This window comes from Corvus kubaryi, unplaced genomic scaffold (genome assembly GCF_017639235.1).
Source record: "Corvus kubaryi isolate FWS band 111438036 unplaced genomic scaffold, C.kubaryi_AGA036_p1.0 37236, whole genome shotgun sequence".
Taxonomy (NCBI): domain Eukaryota; kingdom Metazoa; phylum Chordata; class Aves; order Passeriformes; family Corvidae; genus Corvus; species Corvus kubaryi.
In genome coordinates, this window is record NW_024581067.1 from 1,385,656 (window position 1) to 1,412,307 (window position 26,652).

A 26,652-nucleotide genomic window follows, 5' to 3' on the forward strand; every position below is an offset into this window, starting at 1 on the left:
GAAATCAGATGCTGGACAGGTTATGGAGGTCTGGAGAGCTCAGCACAAGAAAAACATGGAGCTGCTGGAGCAGATCCAGAGGAGGCCACGGAGCTGCTCCAGGGCTGGAGCTCCTCTGGAGCCAGCCTGGGAGAGCTGGGGGTGTTCACCTGGACAAGAGAAGGCTCCAGAAACTCAGAGCACCTTGCAGGGCCTGAAGGAGCTGCAGGAAACCTGGAGAGAGACAATTGCCAAGGGCTGGAGGGACAGGACACAGGGAATGGCTTCCCAGTGCCAGGGGGCAGGGCTGGATGGGAGATTGGGCAGGAATTGTTCCCTGTGAGGGTGGGCAGGCCCTGGCACAGGGTGCCCAGAGCAGCTGGGGCTGCCCCTGGATCCCTGGAGTGCCCAAGGCCAGGCTGGACATTGGGGCTGGGAGCAGCCTGGGACAGTGGGAGGTGTTGAACTTGCTGCCCATGGCAGGGGTGGTACTGGATGAGCTTTAAGGTCCCTTCCAACCCAAACCACTCCACAATTCCATGACTTTAAAGTGAGTCAATCAATGATACACAAAACTCAGGGCAATTTCATCCCCTAGAGTGATGAAACATAACATATTTTGGCCCTACTCAACTTGTAAGAATGTAAAGGGGCTTACAGTTTTCTAGCATTAATATTTTCAGGCAACAATATTTTCACCATGATTTCAGAAAAGGTATCTTGTAACTTCTGTAGAATTATTCCACTATCACAACAAGGTTCTCTGCCACTCTCTCATCTTGTAGAATACTGAGGCAACAACCCCTTCCATCCCAAAACGAAAAAAAAACCAAAAAACCAAACCCAAAAAGCAATCCAAAAAACAAACAAATAATCCCCCCCCAAAAAAACAGAAAAGAACAAAATCCAAAACCACAAAAAACAACCAAAAAAACCCACCAAAAAACAAACAAAACCGAAACAAAAGAATGCCCCACCAAAAAAAAAAAAAACCACCAAAAATCTCCCAAACAAAACCACAAATAAACCCCAAGCAAACAAACAAAAATTAACCATACAAAAAGACTAATGCAAGTTTGTTTAGCATAAACCATATCCCAGAGCGTAACGGGTTTAGAGTTCCATTTTCCACAGCATCAACCAGTTTGTAGTTTTGATAGAATCAGCCCTCTTCCAGAACAGACACATGTTTACAAAGACTTACAATAATATGCCAGCCATGGAAGAGTTTTTGATGTCAAGGACTCCATTATATGTTTGGGTGCAAGTTCAACAACAGCTGCTCCAGATTTAATGAAGGTAGTACTCAAGGGACCGACATTTCCTGGATTTATTTATGGGAGCTTACAGAAAATGTTCAATATGTACCAAAATATACATTGTTCAGAGACTTTCATGCTTGAGAGTGAAACTCTCAATGTTTGATTCATAATGGCTATTTCACAAGGGCTTACAGGAAATAAAGCTGTTTATTTTAATTGCATACAGCAAAAATGTTAGAAAAGAAAGATTTATGTTCTCTAGTGACAGTGAATGTTTTGGGCTAATTTGTCATGGTTACCATGGACAGAAAATAAAGGAATACTATTCAAGCACTACTCCAGTTCAAGAACTACTCCAATTCATAGACAACTTAAAGTATCAGCAAATACTCAGGTCCTGTGGGGTCTCTCTTTAATCATTCATGTAAGCTTACAGCACCTTTTAAATACAGCATAAACTAGCCCTGCAAACTTAGCATTTTGCCTTTGTTTTTCTTTTCCATTAAAAGGGCTATTTGTTCATATTTCCTCTTAATGGAAAATAAAAAATATACTTCTGAATTTCAGAGAATTTTAACAGCAATTACACGAGACTTAGAAGACTACATAGTAGTGATCTCTAATTGTGTCAAGGTGGTTTTCTACTCCAGCTCAGGATTTCTATTCTTGTTTGACTGTAACATGACAATTGCTTTAAAACAAACAAACAAAAAAATAAAGTGTTTTCCCTTTTCACTTGCACACAGTCCAACAAAAGAGTAAAACTGTGAAGAAACAGCTGGAAAACGGTGCATCTGCCTGTATTTATTGAAAGGTCAGGGAAATTAGTAGTATGATGCAAATTTTGAGAAAGATGAACACTTGAAATTTGATTACAGTGTGTCCTATGAAAAGAGAAATCAAAATGCTAATTTAAAAAATACCGTACATTTTACCTTTTCTTTTCTTTGCATGTCTCAACATCTGCATTGGTCAATGCTTTGAAAAGCAGAACCACTGCCTACAGGTTCACACCTAGTTTCTGGAAATTTTAGCTTTTCACTGTTTTTGTCTTTGCTTTCCTGAATTTGTGATCCCAGTGGTGTCTGGTCACACACTGCCAGTTGTTACTGTGTTTTCTTTAACTGTTTCAGCCATCAGGGTGTTAACTGGTAAGATGACTGAGCAGATAAAAATGTCAGAGCATTACAAATGCATTTTGTCTGGCTGTTTAAATACTTCATTTTCAGCATCATAGCACCTATCCCAAAACCCTTTCCTCTTGTGTTCTGAGCTGCCAACTTTGTCTTCAGCAAAAAGAAAACAGAAAACAGAAAAGGACAAATTTCAGCACAATTTCAATGAGTTTAATTATCTTGTAACAGAAAAACTCTCATCTTTCAGCCATTTCTTGGGCCTCACAAAGCACTAGAAAACTCAAATATCCTTCTGCAAGTGTGAGCTTCATTGTGCCTTTTTTGCTACAAATCACCATTGTGAACTATGAGACACAAAAATAAGATGTTTGCCTTCAGTTTTTCTCTCCACTATTCCACTGTTTTTCTCCTTTCCTTCAAAACTCTACTGCTTTTGCCACAGATTATTTCCCTCCCAGCATTTTTAACACTTGTTTATCAGTACAGATGAGTGTTTCCAAAGCTGAGAGTAGTTCTTTTAACTCAGATTACTTATTCTAAGTATTGTTCAAATTGTAGCCACTTCACTGTTTTTGAGAAAGATGAACAGAGAAATAGAATTTAAATAAAAACCAAGTGTTCTCAACTTCTGTTTGTTCTTTTCTAACACTTGCATTACAAAAGTTACAATACACAAGAGCAATTCCATTTCAACCTGAAGCTGAACAGTTTTTGCAGTATACAGTTGACTGACAAATCAGTTATTTATACCATTTCCTTCCCAGAGCTACAGAAATCATGATTTTTTAACTTAAAAGTTACCTGAACAAGTATCTCCTGAGAGCAGATGGCCCAGGATCCACACGCCTTCAAATCTCCCCCCAAAACCACAAAATTGGATTAGACAGTCTCAGCCCCTGCTGAAAAGGGACATTAACAAAGCACAACATCCACTTTTCCTTGCCTTTGGCAGTGCTAATGAGCACTTCTCCAACTTTTACTCACATTCTCCACAGTTTGGATTCTGAAGTCCTCGACCTCTTTTCTTAAGGATTTGTCCTTTCTCATTTAAACATTTCAAATCAGTGTCATTCAGAAAGAAATGTAAAGGAAGGGGTCAGTAATGGCACTGGAAGAACAAACACTTGTTTGCTTTTTTCACATTAAACTCCAACACTAATGACCCATCCAAAAAAAAATTGTAAGAACGATTTTTTCGTTATCCCAAAATCATAATATAGGGTTAAAATTAACATTTTTTGAAAGTAAGTGTTAACTTTATTTACTCTTACCTTCTTTTCTATATTGTTTTTGGTATTTTTGAGCTTTGAAACCATGTATTTTTAAGCTTTTTCCCTAATGTTCACAATGGGGACTGCCAAAACTTGAGTGAAAAGCTGAAATTCTTACTCAGCGAGGCAACTGTGGTAGGTAGGCTTCAAATAAATAATAAAAAACACAGTAAAAATGTATCTACTTCCCCTTCAAATCTTGTCTACTATTGTTTAGTTTGGATGTTTCCCATACCAATACTTTTTCTTTAAGACACAACCTAAAGGGGTCTAGATGCCACAGTTATACACAGAAACTCCATGCAAAAAATGTGAAACATAATTAAAATTATACTTTGATCAACAAACACAGGAAGTAGACAATAACCTGAAGGAAGCAAAGCCCTACAATTAGCATATTTTTTTATAATTTTCTTCTTCTCTGTAGCATTTAATTCCAGAATGATTTTCCACACCAAAAAGCCTATGCTAGCCCAGCAAAGCTAATTTCATCCCCTCAGTCCTTAGGACAGCCTGAAACCTATTTTTCATGTATAATAATCCAGTTACCAACATCAGAAAGCTCATCCTAAATCCATTAATTGCCTTTCCATCACAATATGGTGGCAGCAAGCAGCTTTAATTTAATTTGTAAATAACATTGGCAAAAAAAAAAAAGAAATTAATTAATTTTCCTTAATATTAGTGCTCAGCCTGCATTATTCTCTGCATTTAGTAGGGCTGAATGAAAAGTGAGAGCTATTAACAGCTTTCTTTTTAGTAGCAATTAGCTAATTAATGGCCTTTTATGGGGCTGGCTCGTGTCACCACCGGTGACTCAGGGCACCAGGCAGCGCCAGTGAATCACTGGATTCGTGAAAGTGGAACTTTTATGATGCAGCTGAGACTTTCCCCTCAGCTTTTTCTGCCCCTCCCAATGGGTCAGCTCCTCCCTGACGAGGCAGAATCACTCTTCTCAGAAATCATCTCCTGCCCAGTAGGGTTGTGGAAGAAGCCTCAGCCTGTTTAAGTGCAGACTCGTAACTATTCAGAGGGCATCTGTTATTTTTCTCTGCAGAGCTCACCTTTCCATTTGCCTACAGCTACTGACATTGTTCTCCGTGGAAGGCTGAGTTGGAAAGCAACTGTTGACCTAAAATTCAAACTACCTCTAAAAAAGCCATCAACTTCTCAATCTCAACCAGCACACTTGAAGTGAGCTCGGAGGATGTGCATTTCTGTTATCATGCCACACACAACCACTGTGCTGGTGTTTCTCCTTACAAAAACGGTACTCTGCATATGGGGCTTTGGTTTTGGTTGTTGTATTAAAATGGATGTAAATACACAATACTTCCATTGTTCACTCAGAACTAGCAGTTGGTTCATGGTGGATCCCTTATTTGCAGGAGTCAGGTTTCAGGAGTTACACCCCATTTCAGCCCCACTGAGGCTCAGAGCACGGTCTCTGTGGTTCTTCAGTCCAGCCAAGAAAGAAATAAAATACAAGTGTATATGAGCCTTAGTACCAGAGTCAAAAGAAACTTCTTTCAAGGGAAGAACTTTTATTCAATCACACTGCCAACCTGCATCTGAAATAGCTGGAGGGCAAGGCCTAAAGCAATTCCAATCTGGATCAGCTACGTCAAGATTTTTAATATTTAAAACAGTTGCTTCCCCACAGGTCATAAGACTGTGCACTTGTCAGAGGAGTCAGGAGAGAGAAAACAGTCGGGGCATGGAGCTGAGACTACTTTTTAATTAATTCAGTGGCCCAATACTCCTAAATTAACTGCATGCTTACAATAAGTGGCTCAAGAGGGCTACCACATCTGGCACTTTATTAGGATCATGGAATAACCTGAGTTTGATGATCCTGATGTGTCCCTTCCAAGTCCAGCTCCTGGCCCTGCACAGGACAGACCCAACAATCCTACCCTGTGCCTGGGAGTGCTGAGGAAACACCACATCTGACACCTACAGCACAGGCCTGTCACAGGCATTGCTATGTTTTTATTGATACATAAATAAAGCTGCTGCAGATATGACCCAAGGAGCACACAAACTTTTCCTCTTCTTTACCCAGATCAGCAGGAACCATGCAGGTTAATGAAAATCACCTGGATATAGCCAATTTGTAACTAGTTTTGAAAAGTCATATTTAACCCCTTAATCAACTTTTGGGACCGTTTTTGAAGGAACAAAAAGAGAAGTGAAGTGAATACATCTCCTTTGGAGAAGTGAACATAATTTTTACTTCAAAAAAAAAAAGGTGCCAATAAAATTATCATTGAATGATATTGATCTAACAGTCTTGATTCCATGATAAAATTCAACAAGTTACAAACTTAAATGTGCTCATCTATGTAATATCTTCCTTAGTAACTAATGGATTGTCTTCGTGACACACAAATATTTTTACTTTACAGATTCAGAAGAGGAGATGGATCAGTCTCAGCTGCCTAAAGATTTGCTAGAAGACTTAGAAATACTGAGGAAATCATTTGAAAGATTGGCACAGAGCATTTCCAAGGCAGTCTGCATTAGACCGCTACAGTAACTGCAACCCACCAACGCGAGTTCTGAAAGACGCTTCCAAAAACAAATGAGACACAATGAAGCTGATGGCCTGCAACCAGGGCTGAACAGAAGCCCTTCATAACTCAGGAACTTGGTGAAAAGAGCAGTGCTGCAAGCTTTTCCAGCATATTGTCCAGTGGGTGAGTAACCAGCAGGAACCACCCTGTCCTGGACCGGCGCTGCCTCCCCGCCTGCCAGCTCAGGCTCCACAGCAGCTCCAAACCCCACTGATAGCTAAGGTACATAGGCAGGGACTAAAGAAGGAGCTTAACTCCTTTTGTTTGCTTGTTTGCGAACCTGGAGTGACGTCTAGAGGGAAAAAATGAACAGAAATGAAATAAGACACCATTCTCTATTCAGTTTCTAAGACCATCAGTGCCAACCTCGTGCTCTTTTTTCTTTAATTATGCAACCATGCTAAATATTCACACAGTATTTCTTAGATTTATTGAAATATAAACTTGTAGGGATAAAAAGCAGACTGAGAAATATCATACATGTTATACAGATACTCTGTTGCTACAACGTGGTGATCACACGCTACAGAAGATAATCCTGTTAAATGAACTAACTGCTCGCACACTGAATTTAAGGGAGATTGTCCTTTTTTTCGCTTGTTTATTGTCTGGTTGCCACAGCAATACACTGCCTGTTTGTTTTGAACATGACATGCAGAGCACATTTGTTCAAGGAACTATTTTCTCAGCTTTATACTGTATGTGCACCGACGGTCTCGGGCCAAAGGAGATGCGGGACTCCGAATGCACAAAACCCGAAAGGATCCAAAATGAACTTTGGCCAATCCCAATTGTAGAGCACCAAAATGTCAAGCTACAGCTGTTCTGCCTTAATGAAGGCATGTACTGCCCAGCTTAACCCAGTCCTTCTCCCCACCTCCCCTGGAGGGAGGCTGATGACCCCATCTCAGTTTATCTCACCCAGAAGTTTCCTGCTTTGCGTCCTCCTTTTCTCACTCCCATCTCAGACCTCCACACAGGCACAAACCACTTCAGAAAAAACTATGTTTCACACAATTTTATAATGCCACAACTACTCTTACTCTTCCACAGAACTGCCACCACCAAAACTTTACTTGAGAAAAACAATCATTTGCTTTTCTGAGTCTCAAAAAACATCCACTAATTTCAAGCACCAAGACATGAAACATAAACATTTTACTTCCAGTGTCCAAGTTTTGACCTTTGCTCAAATCTCTCCAATGTGAAAAACTGCTGGCAAAAGCTACAAGCCCAAGCTCCCCTCAAACCCTTTCAACACAGCTCTTCTAAAGAAGCTTTAAAATAGTTCTCCAATTTTGAACAACTCTTTCTGCTAAATTCTAAGGTCCTAAGGTAGCTCACGTGTTTTGTGGTTTGAAGAGATCACATCTTTCAACTCGTTTTTATTTTTAAAAAACCAAGAAATTGCCCAGTTTCCTCACAATAACCATATCCACCACTTGGAAAATGCACCCACAAACTTTTTTTTTGCTCTCCATCTCACAGTGGTATGATACCACATTTCTTCACCCTGCAGATGATAAGCCTAAAAACAGATATGTGAGTCAAGAGCCACACCACTGCCCGTCAGTTCTGAATATCTTTGGTTTCTGATAACAGCTTTCATTCCTGGATTTTATTGTGCCTTACCTAATCCACCAAAAAGGGGAAACGAAATGCGGAACTTGAGTGGCAGAGTCTCACTTTGAAACAATACAGGATAAAGACAAAGAGTAATACAAGATATGAAGAAGTACTGTGGGAGTTCGCTGACATTTTATTCTCTGAACAGATGAAAACAGCAGTGACACCTCAAGGACACAACCTGCAGGGATGTCCTCATATTTAATGGGCAAACGTACCTGGAGACTTTCTAACTACAGCACACATGAAACATGTACCACATTTATTTTAGGCTTGAACAACAGTACAAATGTAAGAACCACAGCCATTACTTATTTCACTGAGTTTCAAATCCTCAGGCATTTAATGGGAAATAATTAAATCCAGCTTTCGTGTAGAATATGGAAACCTCTGAAATGCTACCTCAAAAAAATCTACTGTGATATTCTTCATCCACAGATTTCCTTAACAATCTTTTTTTTTCCCCACTTTTCGGTCAGTCTAAGTGATCTTGACACTCTCCTCTTTGGACATGAGTAACTATAGGGATGTAAACCTTGATCCTCTCCTGCAGAGGGATTTTTTTGTAAAGGAAATTTACCAGCCAGAATTACATTTTCATTCTGTAATCCCTTTAGTATTTTAGCAGACTTGCCTATTACTTTAATTCCAGACTGACTACAGTACAGGCAGCTTCAGATTTCAACACCAACAAGTGGGATAGGATACCCACTGCATGCTGACAGAACAGTAGCACATTTTCAAGTCTTCCATAACTTCCCATGGATTTAGCATTAAAACCAGACTCGAGCAAGCCAGACATCAGTTCAGCCAATTCTTTTTGCTCTCTTGGACACCATTTATTTGAGGAGAATGGTAATTTAAATGTGTTCATCTCTGTAATATCTTCCCTAGTAACTAATGGATTGTCTTTGTGACACACAAATATTTTTGCTTCTCAGATTCAGAGGAGAAATACTAATGGAACATCTTGGTCTGCTCTGAAGTGATGGCAACTTTTTTCAGCATTATTCAGAAACCCAATAAGAACAAAAATATAAGCCTAGCACAATTCACAGAATTTTTTTCCAAAAAAAGCATTTCTGCTCATAACTCTAAGTTGCAGGTTTTTTTCATTATATTAATCTTATCCTGATTATCTTTTGTAAACTCACTTTTTTCTATCCAGTCCTTTGTACTTGTACACTCCCACTTGAGTAGGAAAAATCTCATTTAAATGTGCTTTCTTAAGAAACAGTGAGACTTTTGATCCTTAAAACATTTTAAATCTTGATATAGATCTATGTACTTAATTCAACCATCTGTATGGTCTTTATTACCTTTAGAAAAGGCAAGGCAGCATAAATCATATTAATCAAACAAGAATCAATCATCCTTTCTATCTGTGTAAGAAATCCACCATAATCTGCACATACAGAACACGCAGCTAAAGAAAAGAAATCAAAGATATTGGCTTTGTTATTAAAAAAAAAAAAAACAAAAACAAACCCAAACCCCAGACCTACGTTCCCATTATTAACTCGCAGCAATATTAATTCAATCTCCTGTGTCTGTAATATTTTAATAGCTCACTTCAGGGCAGCCATGAAAAATTTTCGTAACTTCCAGAGTGATGGGAAGACAGACATGAGGTTAGCTCTGAACTCCAAAAACTCCCATGCAGCAGCCCAGGCTGCTGCCAGAAGACCACAGATGGATGCCATATGAGCAGCTGAGACTGTGATGCTGAAGGGGAGCCATGGAAATTCTTTGCTTGTAATGTACTCGTGCAGTTCCAAGGTGTAACATGCATCAAACTCTGTGTTTTAGCAGTTTTGAGCCTCAGCTTGATAATTTTATAGTTGTGCCCAGCAATGAGCTTCAGGGAAGGGACTCAAAAATAGCAAGATGAAAGAAAATTAAAGTGAAAACAACACAAAAGAGATGAATGCTATAAACAGACCAAGAGAAACAGAATCCGTTTTGAGATTTTTTTTTCTGAATTTTTGTGCTAACAGAAGTTAGTGCAAAAATGTAATTATGTTTCTCTTTACAAATCCAAACACTATTCTATCACAGTGACTTTTTTTTTTTTTGAAAGGAAAGGAACAGGCTTTCTGTTCTGTTCAGAATGAAGTCTCCAAGTTACAAGATATCCGTGAATTAAGTCCTTTTGTTTTTTGATAATCAAAACTATCTGCAGAGAGAGCCCAGAAACAGCTCCTCTAACACTGCTAAATTGCATATGACTAATCCAGGGGAGTGGGGTGGAAAAGGGGGATGGAAATCTGCCTGGGCTGAGTCATTGTGAAGGCACAGTAAAGAATGACTGCTGTACAAGTCCAAAGCTATTGAGACATAAATTGGCTGACCTAGTAGCCAGGTTTTAAGGCTTAGCACAAATACGAGAACTGAGCCCTCCCTTGACATCTCACACTTCCTTTCAACAAATGAAACTTCTGAGTTGCACTGAGACATAATTTTCAACTTACGAGGACGCCCCATAGCTGAAATGATCAAAATTTAGAAGCTTCAAACTGAAAAGCTGCTGCTTCAGCTGCATGTGATTGTTTGCTCCAACAGGATCCAGCTAATGGACTGAATAATAAATAGTATTTCTGAAACCCAAACTCACTTGTAATTGTGTTTGACAAATAAGTTAGAAGTTCCAGGTTCTTTTTCTTGGCTATCTCTTCTACTGCTGACTTAAATACTGCACATCACTGTCTCTCACCAGTGTGAACTTCCTCATGTAACACTTGGAACAGGTAAAACAACAAAAAAGACAGGCTGAAATTCTTCAGAGAATATGCACACAAACCCTCCCTAAGTATGAGAAGGCCAACAGGCAGAGAGATCAGCTTTTGAAGTCACCACATAGAGAGGACTATGAAAAACTGACTTCAGGAAAAAACTCAGCATTCTCATAGTGTTACTCCCAGTGGAACTTCCAGCAAAATGGTATTTTATTTGGACAGAAGTGTCCAAACTGAAATACCTACAACAGCACTACTATAAAACTATCCATTGTCCGTGCCATTGCCTGCAACTGCTGCCATCTCTACCAGTTACAACACTGCACAGTAAAATAAAAGACTTCTATGACCTAAAATGCTCTGAAACAATCATTTGAATGGCTTATCTACAGAATGTTCTAAAATTAGCTTCCGTGCCCATGGGAAAGACCTGATGGAAACTCAAGATCTTGCCTATCCTCCACAGGTGTCAAGTTGATAATGAATGGAAAATTTAGGACCTGTGAAACAGCTGGGAATCCACTGCAACCAAAAGATAATCCTTGAAAACAAACACTGAAGGAAACCAGATCCTATCTCTCAAACAACCCTTCTTAGCCCATGGCTATGAATACTCACTCTTCTTCACTGAGGAGAGCAGCTGGGACCTGTAACAGGATGAGCTTCCAATTTAAATGCCCAACTTCAGGGCAAACTGAGAATCCATTTAGACATCACTTGGGAAATTCTTAATTATTGCAAAAAAACCCCAGCGTGGCTCGAATATGTTTTAGCTACAACTTTAGGTTTCATTGGCACCTTCTTTTCTAAAGTAAAAACACACATTCACTTCTCAAAAGGCATGTTCCTTCAAAACAGGCCGCATAAGTCAATTAACAGGTTAAATGTATCTTTTCAAAACTTGTGTAAGTTTCCAGTAAAGTTTCTGTAGAAATATCAGAACATTTCAGCTAATTAAGGTCATTGCACAATCCAAGCTGTGTTAATGTCAGAGACATTTGTTAGTTCCTAAACTACCAAAAGTCTTGGTAGTTTAGGCTTGGGTGTTAGCAGCAGCCCATCTACAATATTTGTCAGCCATAAGCTGTTTTTGAGCACTACCCAAAAGCTTTAAGTACAAACACGATCTCCATCTTGTCACACAGTACTCTGAAAACAACAATTACACAACACTCGTGATGGACTCAAGCATCCATCACAGACTGACACCCCATAAATGCTACCTTTGCACTATAAATTTACTTCTCCGAATTACAGGAAGCAGGAAAAAAAACGCTTTCCCATAATTTCCCCTGCATTTCCCACAACATATCCGAACGTTCAAAGAACAATTTGAGAATATTTTTTCCCTAGCTGCTGCTTTAGCCTTAGAGCAAAATAGAGATTTCCTTCTCAATATCAGTGCATGTTGCTACCACCCTGATCTAAGTCTACAGAGAGCTCAGTAGTACCAGCCTGGTACACCTGGTGTTTCCATCATATACTAATAAGTTGTAATATTTCATTTCTTTATTTAAAAAGAGTGCCTATGATAAAGACCACTTTCTCTTGATTGCCATTTTCTCTTCAAAGCTACTAAAAATAATAAGACACAGAGGGTTTATGTCACCCACCAGACTACTGAAGCATTAACAGCTTTATGGAGAAAGCCACATGAATTTTTCAACAAATATGACTACATTCCTTTTACCATATGGAAATGTATTTCTTTCCAGTGTCATGGTCCAGATCAGGTTTAAAGTTGCAGCTGAAAGGAAAACACTCCTGTATCGTGGAATCAATGTTATTTTCCTAAAGCATGTGACCTGACATCTAGGGACTTTCTTTAATTTCTTTTTTAATTAAAGTAGCTGCCATTTGTTGAATGACATCATTTTCCATGCTCAAGTACATAAAATACCCAGTTTTGTAACAGTCACTGGGCACAACCTGCAGAATCACTCACACACCCTGAAATACAACAACAGTTTCTTCAGGTGAAAGTAACAGAGAACTAAAAATTAATTGACTAAAATCTGAGACTGGCAGATAACTGATAAACATTTGACTGCACCCAGTTCTGATGAATCAAAACCAAGTATGCCACATGTGGTAAATTTAACAAAAAGCAGTTAACAGAATTTTAGTGACCTCTGAATTAGCTGCGCAATCACACAGAGAACCTCCACGACAAAAAGATGGTGTCACAAAATTTTAATTTATGAAAGACAGATAGACATGTCACTGACTCAGTTTCAAGCTTCTCTTTTTCAACAAGTAAAATCTAACACTCCTCAAGGAGCAGTATGACAAACCCTGAGTTTAGACAGCTAGATTTTATCTAAATCTAGCCTAAAGCCTTCAAATTGCAATTTAAAGAAAGCAATTGAAAGATCAAATTTAAAATATAAACATTTTTCCTAAGAAAAAAATTGGTTTGAAAAGGGAGAAAGGTCCAGGGTGGTTGTCTCACCCAGCTCTAGGGATACTGGGATTAACTAGCTCAGCTTTAATCAAGCACTACAGCACTATCAGAAAAGAGATCTTTCCTCCTGCCCCACTACTGATTTCCATAGGAAAAAGAAACCACAAGCAAACCCACAACAAAACATAAAGTTTTGTGTCAATAGGACACAAGTTATTGTTGAAGCAAAACACCTTTAATAATTGCCATAAAAATCGACAAGAAATTTACAGAAATTGTCTTTAAGGTCCCTACCAGCCCTAATTATTCTATTATTCTGCAAGAAATGGAAAAGGTAAAACTGAGTGTATATTTATGAATAAATATCCTAACACACATATGATACATATGTAAATCATTCAAATATCATTACTATCATCTATGAACACATGCATTCTCAGAACACTGCCTGGCACACTTCACTTCCCAGCTTTTACCAAGGGAATTAACACCATCTCAAACACATTTGCATTCTCTAAGAGTTCCTTTAGTACCCAGCAAAAAGAACTAGCAGAAAGTTAGGGGAGCTTTAACACAATGAAAAAATTGTTCAGAAAAATAAGTGGAACAAAAAGCTCACGCTTTTGAAATAGGAAGAAAGGAGTACAACAGATGTGAAATGGTTTAGTGGATGTTTCTGTTTAGACAGACCTGGAAAAATGGAGTCTCCTAACAAATAAAAGATAGCAGGCAATTCCTATAGGCTTAACAATTCTCCACGACGACTCTTGATTTGTTATCATTACCACAAAGCTCTTTAAACAACTTGGACTCTGAATAATATACACAAGTACGAGAGATTATGGATAAAGGTACTAATTCCAGAGAAGTGGCACCCTCTGGAAGCTTGCTACCCCGAGCTGACGTGGTGGGGGCTAGGGAAAAATGCACGTGTAACTCTAATTTTGGCATCCTGCTGATTATGTATACTGCTCCTGCTAGCCTCTCCACAATAGTGGTCTTGATTAAAGAGCATTGTTCAGGAAGGGGAGCACATGCATTTGCAGATGGCATAAACATGCTGCCGTGACTAAACAACATTTGATGAGCACATGCAGCCCTGGCAGAGCCCCAGGGAGGAACCTCTGCTCTCGTGTTCTCCAAGCCCTGCCTGACAAACTTGAGATAAACCACACAGCTCAGCCAGGAGGGGCAAAGGCAGCAGCTCCTGACTCCCAGGCTTAAAAACTTGGTAATAAAGGTGTGTAAACAGATGCCACACGCTCAGTTTTAGGTATCAGCCTGTCCCACAGAACCCAAAATGAGCTAAGTATGTCTTCTCTCTCGTGTTTGGGTTTTGTGTTTGAGTGCCCAATTTTACTAGACCCTGATCAAAGAAATAGTACTCTTACTCTCTCCTCATTTTATCTGCCCCGATTATTTCCCACAAATCAATATCCTTAGTGAAAGTGGATAAGCTCAGTCTTATCCCTGTGGTAAATAGTAAGTGTACATCTTGGCAATCAACAAAGAAAATAGTTGCTTGAGAAAAACTGAAGAAAAAAATTCTTGAGGACCACATTCAAAAAGGAAAAATTAAAGGACTGGTACCTGAATGTTCTTCTCCAGAGAAATAATGTCCTTTTTGCAGTCATGCTGGTTTTTTCCCCAGATTACACCACTGTTAAACTAGAATTATGTCAGGTAGCTAATACAGGTAACAGCCCCCTTGCACTGGTTAGCACAGGACTTCTGTTACCACATGTCCACAGAAGGGGCCTATTAAAATATCCCTTCCACAAACATCTCTAGTAATTCACCCACAGCCTGCAAGGATTTTTGGATAAAAAAAATCTGTGTCGTTTACAGGCTTTTCAAGCTAGCACACACACATAAGAGCAGGCTGATTATTTCTCTGACCTCTTGAACAAGAGACAACTCATATTTACTTATGTACAGTCAAGCAAAACATGGTTTTTGGTCCCCCATCAGAGCTAACAAAACCTTCAGGTGGTCTCAGAAACATAACTTTTTTCTGGCATACAAATCAGTGCATATAAATCCAAAATAAATACTACATATTTTAGTGCAATTCCTATTTGAATTCCTCAGTTTCGACCCATGTCCTAGACAATGTCTCATAAGTTCTTAATGAGATGAACTACATTTCTCAATGTATTTCAGTACATCAAGCCAGTAACACTGGCAAAACCAAAATTGTAGAGGTGATGGCTGATTTAGAAAATCACCATTTTGATTTTGAAATCAAGTTTTAACTCTTTTGTGAGCCCAGGGAAGTAAAAGATGACAGTAAGTTCTTCTGTTATCAATTATTAGAAAAAAAAAGAAAAAAAAAAAAAAAAAAACCAAAAGAAACCCCAACCAAAATTGAAAATAAAACAGTGCTTGTAAAGGCTGGAGAAGCTCACAATTTTTCTTTGGGCTATGCATCTTCCCCACATCACCTCAGGCTTGGACCTCTCACCCAGATCAGAAGTTCCTGATCAATAGCTCAGGTTAGTCTCTAAAAGCTACATTAGATAAACCCTTTTCTAATTTTTATTTTTCCTCAGAGTGATTCAGCTCAGAGGAGAAGAATATGGACTCAGGATAGACTGGAAGAGTCGAGTCAGGTTTATTCCAACTAAATAGCAAAATTCATCCCTATGATGTTTCTGAGATGGATGAACTATACAGAACCACAAATTCTCATCCCAGCTAAAACTGAACAGGTACAAAACGCAACTGCAAGGTAACAATATGAATTAATGGGAATAAATCTCCCATTGTTTTCCAAGATGTATAGCCATCAATTAAACAAGCAAAGAAAAAAACCTGACTGTTTCCAAATTCCACCTCTTGGTAGATCTGCAGCCCCTAAGACTATTGGCAATGTTCTGTTACAAATTTGTGTGAGGCTAATAACCTACAGGTATTATTCACACACTGAGAAGACAGCGTGCTTTTATGAACAGAACAAAAAACCATACCTCAAAGTGTTAAAAACCCCCAAAAGTTAAGACTTGTCAGAGAAAAACACATACAGAAAGACAAGGATTTCAGTTCCAAAAGTAAGAAAAAACCCAGTTATACTTTGTACCCAACAGAGCAACTGACATCTGATTTTAAATGAAATGTCAGGCATTATTTGCAGAGGTACCTGAGAGGAACAAGAAGAAAAGATAATGAAACAAATCATCTTCTATGGAAGAGTTTTTTCCTGGAACGATGTTACCCAGCAACCTACTCTTGAAATTGTGTGCTGTACCTGCCTTTCTGGGAAACGTATTTTTACAAGAGAACCACATTCAAGATTTGGATGAAGAAAACCTACCTGCCAAAGAATTTTCCAGTGAGACTGAAACATTTCAGAACAATTCTAATCAAATATTTTACTCACCAATTCCCAATATATGGGCGTTTTGGCTTCAAATTTTAAATCCCAAATCAAAGACCCTTAGATTTTGTCCTTGTGATGAAAAACACTCATTCCACACACTGGCAGGCAACAGGGAGTAATTAGCATTCTGTCAAATCCTATGGTCAGGCACAACAGTTCACAGAGTTTCTCGGGAACCAGCAAACTTATGGTAGTGCTGTTCCACCAGAAAAAGAGTTGATCTTGCTCTGCTCATTGGACACAGAAATTAGGGACTTGTCTTCACTGTTCAGAGAAAAGTTCATTTTTATATGTGGACTACTAATACAGAGGTGAGTTAAAACCAAAGACACATGTATTTTAGATCACCACAACTTAAGGAAAGAAATCCACAGAGGTGTTAAAACCTTCCTCACAGCGCATTCTGCAGCTCTCTTATTTCTGCATCACGTCACCCAGCGATATTTCCATACCTGTCACTTTTTTTAAAAGATACAGGACATCTTAAATTTGCCCTTTTCTTACATTTCAAGACATTTTCTGTGACTGTAGCAGAAGTAATACAGGTAGATGTTGAAGCTGCTTTGAGAGTTTAAACATATCCATTCAATACTTCATACTGGAAAAGGTCCTATTTTAGTGAACCTAAGAGTTAACAAAACATTATTATCTTGAGCTTGTGAGCTCTCCTGTGACTTTGCAGGTAGAAAGATGAATGCTCCCACTGGAGTTGTGAGAGAGTTTCTGAAGAGAAACCACTGGTGAGATTCTTGTTGGTTTTCAGGCTCTGGGTGCTGTTCATCCTCACAGAAAATACAGGACTGGGGTCTTGCAGTGAAGGTTTGGAGCCCACACACAGTAATCTCTTTTCCAGAGCATCTACTGTCCTCCGTAATTTGTGTCTGGGAAACTAAAGCTTGTCAATATGCCATGATTTAAAGAGTTTTTCCTCCTAAAAGGAAAGCACTTGTATTCCATTCTGTAAATGAAAGCAAGCCTTGATGTCTACACAGGGATCTGAAATGCGCAGCAGGTATTCCAAAAAGGGAAAATCTGAAGGAATAGAGAGGAAAGGAGGGGAGACAACACAAAAACACCAGGAGGGAGGAAGGATAACTGACAATTCTTGCACAGATCCAAATCTGTTATTTTATGAACATGTTACATGTACTTTAAATATATTTAGACTCTCATTGTACTAGGAAATAAGGAAATGCCCTTTATACTGTAGTTTGCAGTAGGCCTTAAAGCAATTAAACTACCATTTTTGTTCAACTGGGTAAGTCCAGTGAAATACACAGATCCTAACAGGTTGAGAAAAACTGAAGAGAATTTTTTTGTCACAGTGTTTGATTCTTCTTTTTTTCAACAATACCAGCTTTAAAGGTATAAATTCCCAGTATTTTAAATTAATTTCTCCAAACTACAGCTTATCAGAAGCAGCAATCAAATATATACTCTAATAGGAGTAAGGAAAGGAAAGTAGCAGAGCTTAATTACTTAATTCACCAGGACTTCTGTGAAATATTGTACACCTACTAATATGGTGAGGAATCATTCTTTAAGAAATGGCTTTTCTCACCTCAGGGCTACAGAAGTGATGCACTGCATTTCCAGTGTACCTGAAAGACCTGAGGGTACACACTCGAGGTAAGATGGGGAAAATCATGTGGCAGAAGCCTGAGATTACTTATAAGATAACACTTAATGTTTTTATTACATAAGGCACATTAGAAGCCACCTATTTCCAAAATGGGCTTCCAAGAAACCCATTCAAGTGCCCGCTCTCAGGTCCTGAAGTATACAGACATTAAGTGATATAAGTGTCATTACTTTCACACTGACCTAAGGATTAATCATTTCATCTTCCTCTCTCCTCAGCTGGTGGAATTGCCTGGGAAACAACCTGAACTCCCAGTGACCTTTGCTAACCAAACACCACATCCTCAGTGGTTTGGAGCAAAGTAACTACTCAGACCTTGAACCAAGACAGTTTGGACAGCACAAAGAGCTCTACCAAATACTTTTCTCTCATTTAGTATGCTGTGAAAAGTTTTGGTTAGCTTCTCCAGCTTTTTTTCAACTTTTAGTAAACTTATAACGAACTCACTGGCCCAACCAGGGAAAAGCAGCCACAGGAAATGGGAGAGACAAACAACAGCATCTCTTCCATCATCCTAATTAGCAACAGTTCTGCATCTAAGGTGGAATTTGTTAAGCTCTTACCCTCCCTGTTTACAAACTTAAGCAAAAGGCAAGGAAAAAAAAAAAAACCCAGAGCCTGTCACATTACTGTAAAAAAAGAGACTGCTAGCACTCAATTGTTTATCAAAGGCTATTTAGTCTATTTAATTGCCAGTCCCAAAAAAAAAAAAAAAAAAAAAAAAAAGAGCTTGCCGGATTTCCATTATTTATTATATGTGGAGTGACTCGCTGAAGCACTTGGAAAGATTTACTTCCCAGTGGTCACCTACTTAGATCAAGCGCTAAATCACTGCCTCTGTGGCTGGTGTTTGTTTAGGTGGCAGCAGTTGAGCTGGACCAGCCTCCCCGGCCCCTCTCGGGGTCTCCGTGTGTGTGGCCCGTCCGGGGCTGCAGCTGGATCCGCACACAATTCCCACTGTACTCCGCAGACTTTGTTATTCCAGGGTCCCTCCGAGCAGCCCCCAACACCCCAGGCACGGCTCCCAGAGGCAGAGCCACCTGTCCTGAGGGAGATAAATCACAAACACGCCGGGATTTTCACCAAACGCTTCGGAATTCTCACAAAACACATCAGGATTTTCACCGAACGCGTCATGGTTTTTAAAGGCACAACTTCTTCGGCTCAGCTGCACATCCTGAGGCACAGCCAGAACCAGTGTTTCTAAAGCTCAGACATCATCTTATCTCTCCTGACCAACATTTCCAAAAGATATTTAAATAAGTACTAAAACCCTTATGGACATCCCTTAAGTTAGATTATTTTTCTTTTTCTGATGCTTCTAAACATTACAGGCAACCAGGTCACTACAAAACAAACACGTTACACTGTGCTTCCTCTAAATCACACAGGAATTCTTTGTGACTTGGGGAAGTTTTCCATCCATTCAAAAACCAAACCATCAGCACTCATTCATTACATAAACCTTACACACACACACCATTATTACGCATTAATGATTATAAACACTTTTAAAATTATTTGGAGATTGAGGTTTGGTATCATGCCATCAAAGCAGTGCAGGAGTAGGTGTAAGCACATCAGTTCATGGAAGGAAGCTATCTGTTCATTAACTAAACAACAGGTGAATCAAGCACCTTAAGTCAGCAAATGTACTACACTGCCAATGATAATTACAGATAATTATTATGCAATTTTCATTCCAGCCCCCTTTAAAGCAAGGGGCATGCTGGGGCTGCCACCACTTCCTCCAGAAAACACCTGGGCAGTAAAACAAATTCCCATATCAGAAAATATTTCTCAATAATATTCCTATATTTTCCTTTGCTTAACATCACCTCACCACTTTTATTTGCACTCCTACGGACCACCCAACACAGTTTTGGCACATAATTAGGCTTTATGGCAGCAGAGCTTTAGCAAGATGCTGCAAAGAAGGTAAAACTTATTTCAAGTAGCACAGTTTGGTACAGCCATGGAAACAGTAAATCAGTATCTAGGTCAGAGATTTGCCAGTCACGAGTCCCACAGGGGGTGGAGAATTAAGACAGAGCTCAGCTCTGGGAATTAACTGGGCATAGGTGACTGCTGGTGATCAGCATCACGTCCTAGGCAGGTCCCATTAAAAACAATTAAAATAACCAAATTTGTGTATATAAGCATGCATATAATTCTAAAAAATAAGGCAAGGCATATTGATTTTCTAAGACTATGAAATTTACTCTCGGGGACCCATGTACCAATTTCATTAAAAGATTCTGCAGTAAAAGTTACCTACATGAATTGTAAACATTTTATAGCTCAGAGTGTAACAATGCATTGCAGAAGTTTTTGTGGTTCTTTTACTAAAAACTGTTAATTATTGAACACTGAACAGAACATTCAGTATGCAAACACAGCCAACTACATCTTCATGCATACTGTCCTCTAATTTTTTCTTTTCTTTTATATCAAGTGACAAAAACATTAGTTTAAGAACAGTAATCTCCTATTTATTCACAGTAATTTGACAGAATTTGCTCACCCTGGCCCTGCAACACTCTTCCCAAGACTGGGAAGTGTTTCTTTATCTAAACAGTTTCTGAAATATGAAAGGAGAAAGAGAAAATATTCATAACTACTAAATAAAAGATGTAAAGGCAAACACCCAGTAAGAAAAGCAAGGGCTGATAAGAAATAAACACTGAATTGAAGTCATGTTTAAGCTGCAGAATAGTTTCTCTAGGCTTCCTCTGTGCTAAATTTACATTTAGCCCTCTGGATGTACAGAGCCCAGGAAAATTTCCTAATGTGATGCTGAAAGAGATAGATCACGAATACTTCCACAGAGAGTTTGCAAAACGCGTGGAACATATTGTATTACACACCTGAAAACCATTTCTATTATTTAATGCTACATAATTGCTTTGGCAATTTTATTCATAGGCATTAGTTTATAGTACAGAACGGGGGGGGGGGGGGGGAAGGTGTATTTTCACCCAAGAAATCCCATCTTATCTAAAACCATTCTTTCGACACCCAAAGTTTAAAGCTTACATAAGAATTGAGGTTCTTTTTTTTTTCAGTTTCTTTGGCCAGATTATTATTATTTTCCTAAATCAACACATAGTTGTTTCCATACAATTTAAATTTCTCATAAGCCTTAATCGATGGAAACACATATTAGGTGAGCCCACATACATAAGGATATTTTCACTTAATAAAAATACAGCATGCATTTAATCTGTCTTGTATTTAGAGTATGTGCAACACAGAGCAGGAACAAAAAAAGCATTCTTTCCTTTACTGCTCTCAATTTCTGAGTACAATCTGGTCCTAACCTTGTAATATGGCACTTGCAACCTCTTTGTGAGCAACCAAACAGCTCACAAAAGTGTCAAAAAGGGGTTTATAGTCAATATGGTCACGGGTAAATTCACAGAAATACTGATAATGCAGACTGGCAGACATACATGACCTAACTTTTGGCTCCTCAAGAGCCAAACTGGGCTGAAAAGTCCTATATTGCACAAGGAAAAAGGCATGTAAAAAATTAAGAAAAAAATTAAAGTACAAACTAGGAATTTGCTTTAAGTTAGCTTCTTCCTCAGAAAAGTCTGAACACACCAAAGCACAACCTGAAATAACCAGAAGTGTCTGTAGATACAGATTACTGGTTTCTTTCTCATTTTAAGAGGGTGCTTTTTCCTTGGCAGCCAAGCAAGCAGCATGGAACCACTTTCTCCTTTGCAATTTAATGCAACAATTTTAGCCTTAGCTTACAAAATATCTGAAGTAACAGAAAAACTGATTTTAAAACTATGTTTTAGCATTTGAAGATAATCTTGCCTGATTTTTATTTTTTTCTAATTTAGGTGAGTAGTACAGAGACAGGATGAAGAAACAAGGAAAACAGAATTGCACAGGAGGCTACAATTTCAAAAGGGCAGCATCTACCCCAAACCACCAACTTTCTTTCCAGCTTTGGCCCGTGGAAGAGCTCACAACACTCACTCAATCTGGAATGAGTATCACAAGTCTGTCTGGTTTTAAAGACCTTAATAAAACACAAGAATGTGTTCCATTCTCATTGTTTAACAGTCAAATTTAAACACTTATCTACTTACAGAGCCATCCTTCAGGTTCCTTTCATAAGAAAAGTGACAGGCCTTATTCTGCTCATCTCTTGAAATCACAAAGTTGTATTTGCCAGCTGACTCTTCTCCAGCTATCAGTGCCTTCCTCAGCTCTTCCACATATTTTTCTCTGTCCATTTCTATGTCAGCAGCCTCCCTAGAAATGTCTGCTTCAGACACTATCAGAAAGAGACATGTGAGAAATAAATAATCCAATGTGTGTGAACAAGTATCTATATTATACATTATATATAAAACATATATTTATATAGATTTGTATCTATACATATATATAAAATATGTATTTTTATATCTATACATAAAATATATGCACTGACCTTTAAGGTCCCTTCCATCCCACGGCATTCTATAATTCCGTGATTCCATGAAATATCAGGAGATTATTCGTCCCTTGACATACATCAGTGTGCCATTTCCACCAGTGGAAATGTAGCAGGAATACTGTGTTTTTCAGAAATATTAAGTTCTGTCCCTTTTTTTCCCGTCTGAAAATGGGTTATTGCTTTATTGCTACTCATCCACAATTCTAGTTGCCTGAAGTGCCCCAAAACAGTACAGAGAGAAATGTGGAATCCCTTGCAGCAGGAGGCAAAGAGGGGCAGAAAAAGGTAGGTTTGAAAGAGTAATAAAAGGAGTGTTTGTCTAGAACAGTGATTTCAATACTGAGAAGATAAAACTTTTAATGGCAATTAAGAAAGTCATAAAAAGAAAGACACTAAAATACTGCAACAGAGCACTGTGGGGGATTTTTTCCTGTATATGCTGCATGTTTCTTTATGTTATATAACCAGCAGAACTGATCAATCATTATGGAAATATGAAATGCATAAATCCTCATAGATGTAGCTCTCTAACCCAATACAAAGGTAATACAGTAGATTACATTGCATGTTTGTGTGCTTCTCCTCCCCTGCAACATTCACTGTTTTCCCTCTCTCCTTAAACAGGACTCCTAACACATTTCATCATCACCTTAAACATACAAAACTCATAAAAGACAACTCCATCAGCAGCTCTCACTCTCTTCCTGGTAGGTCTTGCCAAGCAAAATAATCCACAGCATGAGAAACCCAAAAGGGATTTCCCACAGCAAGAATATTCTGACCGTTGCTTTCCCTCCCTCCAGGTTTTGAATTTAAAATCCAAGCAGTCTCAAACATGACGCAGTAACTTCAGAAAGTGACCAAAACCAATGTTCTGTTGTCTGAAAGCACAGAGCAGTGCAGTAGGAAGGCCTCATGCACAAGAATGCCAATCCCCAATGAAATTATTCAAGGGACTAGGAATTCAGCAGGAATTCCTCAGAAAGGGATCAGATTCTTCCAGAACAGAAAAAACTCTGCTTTGGATGAGCACCCAGTGCTCATGCTGAACTGGTGTGGGTTTCTTTCTTTCCTTTTTAAAAGAGGGAGGTCATCCTGCTTTCACTCCCCTCTGCTTTGCGAAATCATTATCAGCCTTTCTGCCAGATGCAGGAAATCAACAAAATGAGAACTGTGTCTACCTATTTTTTCTATACACTCCCAGCTATAGTGGCACAGCCTTCGCTTGGAAAAATAAGAGTCCTCTTTTTGTGAATTCTAAACTGAGGATTTTGAAGTCGCCTAAGAACAAGAAGATCCTTCACACAGAAAAAACAGTATTTATCATTGTTAACACCCTTCTTGTTATTTTCAAAATAACTTGACTATTGTCAAGCCAAGAAAGAAAAACCTTTCACTACAGGGAATCAGGATTGGAATACATGTATTTCCTTTGTGCAAGGACCCCTGATCCATGGAGTGTTTGAAATGTTAAAAGGAATATGGAAGAGCAGATTTAATTTAAATGTTGACATACATTTATCTAATCTCAGACCTATATGAAAGCTTGGCTTATATAGGAACTGGGGAGAAACAACATCTTTTGGGCAGGGAGAAGGAAGGAAGAAGGAACTATGTGGGTTCTTGTAATTCAGATAGAGTGTCCAGAAAATGGCCTTGCCTGCTATTTGCTGTAAAATGTATCATTCTCTCCTCCCTCTAAAATATTTTTGCTACTGAGAGAAGGGCTTTTGATCAAGTATTTGACACATTTCTCAAGGAACACACAAATCTAACCTTTTTTTGCTGGGCATGAGTGAGAGGAGCATGCACATATGCAAAGACCCATCCTTTTACTGAGGTTTTAGAGTGGGGAAAAAAATCCCACAGGCTAAGTTTTCCCTACTGATAATTTATTGTCCCTTTTCCTTCCCACAAATTCACTTCAGCACCAAATACAGCTACCTTTGGCTACTAAAATTTTAAGAAAACATTTTAGAAACATCTGCACTTAAATGCTTCATGGACTCCAATTTGCAAATGCAACTCACATACACATTTGTTCCAGAATCTGGAGAAGACACAGAAGTGTTACTTCAGCATCACTCCAAGAAATTATATATTCTTGAGACAGAACAAAACATTCCATATCCATGTGCTCAATGAATTAGTTTTAGCTTTGACACACAAGCTCTCCAGATCTCAAAGCTCTCTCTTCTTCTTCTTCTCACATCCCAGAAGATCATGAACCCCACCTTCTCCATCACCGGGGACAAAATGCCCATGAAATGGTTTTCATACAAGTTGTGGGTCACAGTCCAGAAAGTGTTTCAAAAGCAGTAATAAAGAGCAGGAATAATTTAAATCAATGTATTTTTCTTTCCATTATTACCTGTCCCAGTCCATGCACACTGACAATCACTAAGAAGCAAATCAAAGCCAGTGCCTAAATCCTTTTCCCATGACACCTGTAGAAAATAGGTTGCTTCTGGATCAGAAACTGGATGAATTCTGTTCAAAGTCTTCTCCATCTTCCCAACACCTGTTTAAAAAGCAAGAAAATCTTGTTAAAACCACTGGGGTGCTTAACAGCTTTACATAACTAGCTTGGGGGTTGTGTGGGGGGGGAATATACAAACACAAGCGTGCTTGTAATTTTATTCTAACTTTCCTCCCCAAATTCAGTTTGTCAGAGAACTGGTGGTACTTTCAAACAGGAAACTGGATTATAATAAGTAAGGTTTAAAAGAACAGTGCCAACAACTAAATGTATTTGAATAGTCTCAAATTAAGAAGCTGTCAGGAAGCTGGGGGACAGGAAATTACTACACACAAGCTCTTCCCCATGGCTCTGTTTTTAACTCACCGCCTGCTATCACCCAAAGTACAGAACATTTAACATAATTCAAAATAACCAATATTCATCTGGAAGACTGCCACGCAAAAGCTGCTAGCTACTAAGCTTCACAGCAAAGCAGAGGGTGTAGCAAATGCCAGCAACCCAAAGGAAATATTTTAAGCACTGGATGGTGCAGACAACAAAATCTGTGATGTTACAGTGAATTCCTTTGCTCTGTGGCAAAGCAACTTGGCAACCTGTGCTTGACCTAAGACCTCCTCAAGAATCCCATGCATTTATACACAGCCTAAGTGAAGTGACTGAGAAAAGGCTACATGTTCGCTCACAGACTAAAAATAACACGTAAAAGGAGGAAAAACCCAGATGAGGCATTTCAACTACATGCACTGAGCGCAGTGATGCTTGGGCAAGGATTAAATGCTCTATCAAGGTTTCCATCTAAAGTGAAGTAGTAAATAATCATGACCAGGATCAGTTTAGGCCCTGAGGGGACTCTGTTCTCCAAGCAAGAGTAGAAGGAAGCTCTTTCCTTGCTCCTGGACATTGAGAAACAAATCTAGACACAGATTTAACTAACCCTGGCTTCCCCAAAAATTGGCATTCCCAGGATAGGAGGAGCAGCTTTAACTGCAGTTGACTGAACTGCGCATGACCCTTGCTCAACTCTGCACCCAACAACATCTCAAAATGCCTCTCCCTTGCCCAGAAAAGTGCACAGTATTCAAAAGCAGCAAAATATATGAATTTAGGAGTTGGTTTTCAAGCACAAAGCCTTAGTATTTACATCCCTAAACCACCACTGCGTTTACTATCACAGATGTCATACTTCACCTTTCTATTCCCTGAAAATACAACAGAAAGCAGAAAGTTACCCAAAAATAAACTGAAAAACTAATCTGAGTCAAAAAAAAAAAGGGGGAAAAAAATTCTATTTCCATCACTACCCAGCTGGCCACTTCAGGAAATTTACAGCGTGTCTGTGCACCTGTAAGCAAGAACAAAAAAATTAAATATTTGAGGGTGGACAGCTGGAACAATGCCTTTGCAATTAGTGACTCCAGAAATAAAGGCATTTTAAAAATTTGTAGGGCACTAACTGCCTGGACATGGGTCAGTAAAGAGCACAGGGCAGGAAACACAAGTGATGCATGCTCAAGCACACAGACATGCACTCTCCTTTGCCTGCCAGATTCCCTTCTCCTTCTTGTTGATCATGGAAAAATACAGTCTCTCGTGAAATAGTTTCATAGAATTCCGCCTCTGAAAGACAATGTTTTTAAAAATATTTCAATTAAAGACTGTAAAACAGTAGCAGACAACCCTGGCAGACAGCACACGGCGTAC

At 38.9% G+C, this 26,652-nt stretch overlaps 1 protein-coding gene across 1 annotated transcript in view; it reads right to left on the reverse strand.

The window, feature by feature from the left end:
- The window catches only part of XRCC4 (X-ray repair cross complementing 4), a 61,767-nt gene that overhangs the window by 22,295 nt on the left and 12,820 nt on the right, over positions 1-26,652 (reverse strand). Inside the window, exons 4-5 of the mRNA XM_042023040.1 lie at positions 24,841-24,990; positions 22,117-22,304 (exon numbers count right to left, since the gene is read on the reverse strand). Coding sequence (XP_041878974.1) covers positions 22,117-22,304; positions 24,841-24,990 — 338 coding nt within the window. The remainder of the gene's footprint in view (positions 1-22,116; positions 22,305-24,840; positions 24,991-26,652) is intronic.